Source organism: Sinocyclocheilus grahami, unplaced genomic scaffold (assembly GCF_001515645.1).
Source record: "Sinocyclocheilus grahami isolate Dianchi unplaced genomic scaffold, SAMN03320097.WGS_v1.1 scaffold118.1, whole genome shotgun sequence".
NCBI lineage: Eukaryota > Metazoa > Chordata > Actinopteri > Cypriniformes > Cyprinidae > Sinocyclocheilus > Sinocyclocheilus grahami.
The window spans coordinates 742,383-748,513 of NW_015505297.1; the positions used below are offsets into that span (position 1 = coordinate 742,383).

General features: G+C 35.6%; 1 protein-coding gene across 1 annotated transcript in view; it reads left to right on the top strand.

Moving 5' to 3' along the window:
• The window catches only part of LOC107589658 (neuronal PAS domain-containing protein 3-like), a 181,871-nt gene extending 176,057 nt beyond the window's left edge, over window positions 1-5,814 (top strand). Inside the window, exon 5 of the mRNA XM_016278161.1 lies at window positions 5,674-5,814. Coding sequence (XP_016133647.1) covers window positions 5,674-5,814 — 141 coding nt within the window. The remainder of the gene's footprint in view (window positions 1-5,673) is intronic.
• Window positions 5,815-6,131: the final 317 nt, after the last annotated feature.

Genomic DNA, 6,131 nt, shown 5'->3' on the forward strand with positions numbered 1-6,131 from the left:
TTGACGTGTATTTCTCCTTTTTTTTTTTTTTTCTCCGGTAGGGCGCAAATCAGAAATGACACTAAAGACTTTATTTAAGACTTAAAGATTTATAATGTTACAAAACATTTCTACTTCAAATAAATGCTGTTCTTTTGAACTCTATATTTATTAAATAATCATGGTTTTCACAGTTTTCACAAAAATATTGAGCATCAACATTGTTAATAATAAGAAATATTTGGGCAACAAATCAGCATATTTGAGTGATTTCTGAAGGATCATGTGACACTGAAGACTGGAGTAATGATGCTGAAAATACAGCTTTGCATCATAGGAATAAATTACATTTTACAATATATTCAAATAGAAAACATTTATTTTGAATTGTAATATTATTTCACAATTGTACTGTTTTTATTGTATTTTTGAGCAAATAAATGCAGGCTCTGTGAGCATAAGAATCTTTTTTTTTTTTTTACCTGCAGTGTGCATTTAGTTACATCCCTTAGTTTCTTTTTTTAATGCTCAACTATGTGCACTATTCCAACTTATGCACTCAGAGAGACACTGGCAATATTTTACAAAAAAAAAAAAAAAGGAACTGAATGGAAATAAATGAATAAACACTAAGAGGAAAGGATCCGTCTGAGCGCTGTAAGAATGCAAACAGAACAGCAGGTTGGATGTGGCCTTCAGGCTTCGTCCTGCAGTGCTGGAGTTTTTTAGCGTGCTGTTTTATAGCGCTCTGAGTTTGTCATCCAGAGACTGTAAAGTGGAAGTATCTCTGTCTCGTTAGAGCCGGAATGGGAGACTCCCGTCGGTTCGGAGTGCCGGAATGCTCTGCTTTAATTACGTTTGATTGTGGCTCTGCAGAACAAACCAGTGGAAAGGGCTTTTATTGCCTTTCTACCGGGGTCCCGTCTCATGAGCTGATCTTTAAACATTGAGGCTTCTTTTCAACCTGAGAATAACAAGCTGTGGTTTATATTATTGGTTAACATGCTTTTGTAGGCGTTAAGACACTTGCAGTTGAAGGAATAGATCTTCTACAGGAATAGACGTTCCACAGAAGAAAGAAAGCCATACAGGTTTGAAATGACGTGAGGGTGAATAAATGATGAGAGAAGTTTCATTTTGGGGTGAACTATGCCTTTAAGTAAATGTCTTTTCCCACTCCATCTCTCTCTGGCTCTGTCTGGTAGTGAGCAGTCATGTAGTGACTCAGAGTTTCCCTGGGGCTTGATTTTATGATCTAATGGCAGTCACAGTCTCCCTCTCTCTCTTTCTCTGGCTTTGTCTATAATAAAGGAAAGTATAATAACTCATGGTGCCAATTTTGACATTTCAAAGCATTTACAAAAACGCTGGTTCCTTGGACGTCATCACTGCTGGTTAAGTAAATGTTGCTCACTGGAACCACATTGTTTCTTATGAGCAGTGATTAATAGGCTTGATTGCTGCTACTGTACTCGACATGTTGGAGTAGATCATTGATTTATCTCAATTCTTTCAGCAGTCAATATGCATAAAGGGATTAAAAGAATAATTCACCTAAAAATAAATATTCTATCATCATTTACTCACTTCCATTTTGTTCCAAAACCTGTTTACAAATATATATATATGTATATATATGTATGTATATGTATATGTATATATATATATATAAAGTAATATTTTTTCTTCATACAATAGAAGACCAAAATGTAAGCTAAATGTTTTCCACAATCCATTTTGCTTCAAAATGCAATTTATTTATTTATTTTCCATTCAAAGAAAGACCAAAATTTAAGCTTAAGTTAATTTTGTAGTAGATTTACTAGGTTTCATAGCTATATCCTGTCAAACATACAGTTTTGTTCGGTCTTTATCTATAGAAATATATTGCTGTCAAATTAGATATTCATGAGATCAATTAATAGTCATATTGAGGATTAAAGAAAAATCCATCTTTGATTTGTGTGAATCTCATCTCATGTCATTTTGCGTATAATTTTTGTGGTGACAAATTAAATCACATAAATAATAATTGTTTCCAAAGAAGCTTCCTAAACACTTTGTCATTGTTCAGATAAACAGAATCATGTTTTGATTTAGTCAGAAGTTCAGATGCACATTAGTATTTGGAGTATTAGGAGTAATAAGGTGAAGTGTGCCATTTCAGTTTTATTTCAAAACCTGTCTGAAAACAGTCTTTATTTGCATTTATATTTGGTGCTGATAGTGGCAGAGAAATAACGTGATTTGCCATTGAGTCTGATCAGTTTGGGCATCAGTGTAACGGTGCATTCGGCGGTGTTGTGGCCACTGAAATGTCTTGTTTTTTCTTATGTAACAGCTGTAGTCTGTCTCTCTCTCCACCTGAGTGCTGGAATCAACTCTGTGTTGCAGACGTGCAGTCATTATTCACCCGGCGCCTGCCTGCATAAGTCACAGCACAAATCACACGCCAAACACGCAGAGAGAAAGAGCGAATATATTAAGTAAATATTCCATGCTGTTAGCCAGCCATACGGTTTATTTGTTTGCGAGGGCGTTAGCGAATCACAAACCAAAGGCATTTCTCACAGGGCATAAAAAATGGATGACTGTTTCCGAGGGGAGTGGCCACCATTGTGCGGAAACTGCGCCAGAGTTTTGTTGACCTTCATTGGTGTGACTGAGGCATTATGGGATATCTCTAAAGGACATCTGAGGCTGTCTAGGGTGGGTCTGGGGTAAAGCGGAGGAGTTTCCTGTCCTCTCCTTCAGCCAGTGTGTGTGTGTGTGTGACCAAGCACGGCCTACGCATCCCACCCATCCTCTCTCACTCTGACAGCCACTAATAATAAGGCATGAAGACAGTCTGACAAAATGAAGACAAATGCAGCATGCTTCCCTGGAATCATAATATCTGGCGGGTCTCAATGAAAGAGACATCCTAACTGTACACGGATGTTCTTTATAACTCACTCCTGTGACCTACACGCACAAAGACACTTGTGTGCCTTTCAGATCTGAAATCTGAGAATTTGCTGATAAATTCCAAATCAATCCTGAGTTTGAAATGAGGTAGAATAAAGTCAACTTTGAATTTTAAGATGAAATGTTTTTTTTATTTTTTATTATTATTATATAAAGTATATATATATATACACATACATACAGTTGTGGTCAAAATTGTACATACACTTTGCAGTATCTGCAAAATGTTAATTGTCATACAAAATACATGTTATTTTTTATTTAGTACTGACCTGAAGATATTTCACATAAAAGACGTTTACACAAATGACCCCATTCAAAAGTTTACGTACGCTTGATTCTTAATACTGTGTTGTTACCTGGATGATACACAGTAGTTGTTTTTTTTTTGTGATAGTTGTTCATGAGTCACTTGTTTGTTCTGAACAGTTAAACTGCCCTCTGTTCTTCAGAAAAAATCCTTCAGCTCCCACAAAGTCTTTGGTTTTCCAGCATCTTTTTCATATTTGAACCCTTTCCAACAACTGTATGATTTTGTGATCCATCTTTTTTCATACCGAGAACATCTGAGGGACTCATATGCAACTATTACAGAAGGTTCAAACACTCACTGAAGCTTCAGATGAAAAAATGATGCATTAACAGCCAGGGGTGTAAACTTTTGAACAGAATGAAGGTGTTTAAAAAAAAAATTATTTTGCCTAAATATCATATTTTTTCCTTTAGTACTGCCCTTCAGAAGCTACAGAAAATACTTACATGTTTCCCAGAAGACAAAATAAGTTAAATTTACCCTGATCTTCAAATTCAAAAAGTTTTCACCACCAGGCCCTTAATGCATTGTGTTTCCTTCTGGAGCTTCAGTGAGCGTTTGAACCTTTTGTAATCAGTTCCTCAGTTGTGCTCAGTGTGAAAAAATGGATCTCAAAATCATACAATGCATTTTGTATGATCCCTCCTATTTTGGTCAAATAATTAAAATTTTGCAGATACTGCAGAGTATATATACAATTTGGACCACAACTGTGTGTGTGTATTTGTATATATTTGGGGTTGAAAGACTTCTGATTTTTTAAAGTCGACTTTAATGTGATGAAAGTCGAGTCGAAGTCGACTAGTCGCTGATGATGTCATTAATGAACAAATAAGTCTGGAGCTGTGACAAACACCTTGTGCACAGCTATGGCATACGACACAGTACTGCCCACATGGCTATTGCTCCTATAACAGCTAATTTTTATCAGTTCTTTTGTCTTTGGGTCGTTATGTTTCTCACAGATTTCTGCTCGTTCTAAATCAGATAAAGTAGTACAGTAAAGATTAAATTCATATGAATGCATTAGTGAGAACGATTGCGTGTTTGAATTAATTCTATCTGGCAGCGTCTCTCTACTAGTAGTGAAGCTGTGGGATTTAGTTATTAAGAAATATATGCTTGAACTTTTCAGTTTCTAAGCTATTTTATTGAGAAATCTCAGAACAGTGTTGACAATACATTTCCGCGCTGAATGATTCTGTGCGTGCACGATGTGTGCGTGATGTACGCGCTACTGTCTGTAGCCTATGTGTGTGTTATTATTATTATTATTATTATATAAATTAAATGTATAAAACAAATTTCAAGTTTTGAAAAATGAAATCCATATTTTATTTATTCATTCATTCGTGGACCAGAGTGTTAGATATTAGATTTCCTTTGAATTTCTTTGAATTGCAATTCAGCAAAATTGCATACATTCTCAGTTGTGGCAAGAGCCACATGCACCAGCATATTTCTCTGAAGGAGGTCAAAGGAAGAGGCATATGGGGCTTTGTTGGTCAAAACTGTGTGTGTGTGTGTGTGTGTGTGTGTCTGTGTGCAGATGGGTATTGTTAAAGATTCATGACCAGAATAAAAGATCTGAGGTGAAGTTTTGGCTGCAGTATCGAGGCACTGAAGCCAGAGTGTTACTACAGATGCTGTACAGGTGCCATACTAGTGTTTACATCCAGTCTGTGGACAGAAATCCCGCTCACTTTACACAAATGTACAATGCAAACCATTTTTCTACAGTAAAATTGCTTATTAGCTACCACTGTAAAAAAAAATGATAATAATATACACTAAAAGTGACAAAATATAAACTAAAAGACAAAGATAGTGAAAGTTTCTTACAATATTTGAAGTAAATCTACATGCATATATTAAAATGTGAATTTTTATTGTATTATCTATATGAAAAATATTCATTTAATATGATTTTAATAACTGTAGTACCAATAACTGTAGTGGAATTTTGATGGAAACATGGTAATGTTTGTAAAGAATGCACAGTCTGTGAGCAGACTCTTTTAGCCATTTTTGGACACTTTTGGCCTTTTATTTAAAATGCAGCAGAGAAATAAACTGATGTGAAAATGCCGTGAATGGATCTCGAATCGTGGCCTGTATGAGCACCACAGCTAAACATGTCTAATCGTATGTGCTAATGATTCACATTTAATGTTTATCTGCTAATGTTTACATGCAGTTTATGTTTCTTACAATCACCTTATGACAGAACAAAGTGACTTGTACAGTGGCACACAGTATAGAGCGTCATTCAGGGCTCTCAGTGTCTCCTACATTAAAATCAATGTTGACAAATGGCCCTGAGCAGAAATCTGAAGTTCCTGTGACCCATAACCTCTCCGAAGAACAAGTTTATTTTTCTCAGTGCTCACTTCCAGTGGGGTTTTTGTTCACAGTTTGAAACTGAAAGCTCATTCTCAAATATCCTCATGGATGAGCAGTTTGATCTTGTGAAGTGTGTGTGTTTTGTTGATGAGGGGCCCTCTACTGGTCACACAAAGACCTACATCACACCACCAGAACTGAGGGCACACTAACAAACATAGACATTTACACTGTCCAGAACAGTGACTTTTTTTGCTCAGTGTCTTATAATCAGTTGGTGTTTTTGTGATGTTTAGTGGCTGTATGAAGTCATTTCTCCTCAAGTTCACACAGGTGAAAAATAAAAGAAAAAAAGGTTGCTGAAACAGTTTTTACTCAGAAACTGCTAGTAAATGTTTTACAAAGAATTGTCAAGTAACATTGAATTAAATATGAAATTTTAAAACCTGAAACATTATTTTCTTGAAAAAATGCACTCTAGTAATCTGTTTTATTTACAGCTTTTGAAAATAAATGTGGAGTTCATCAT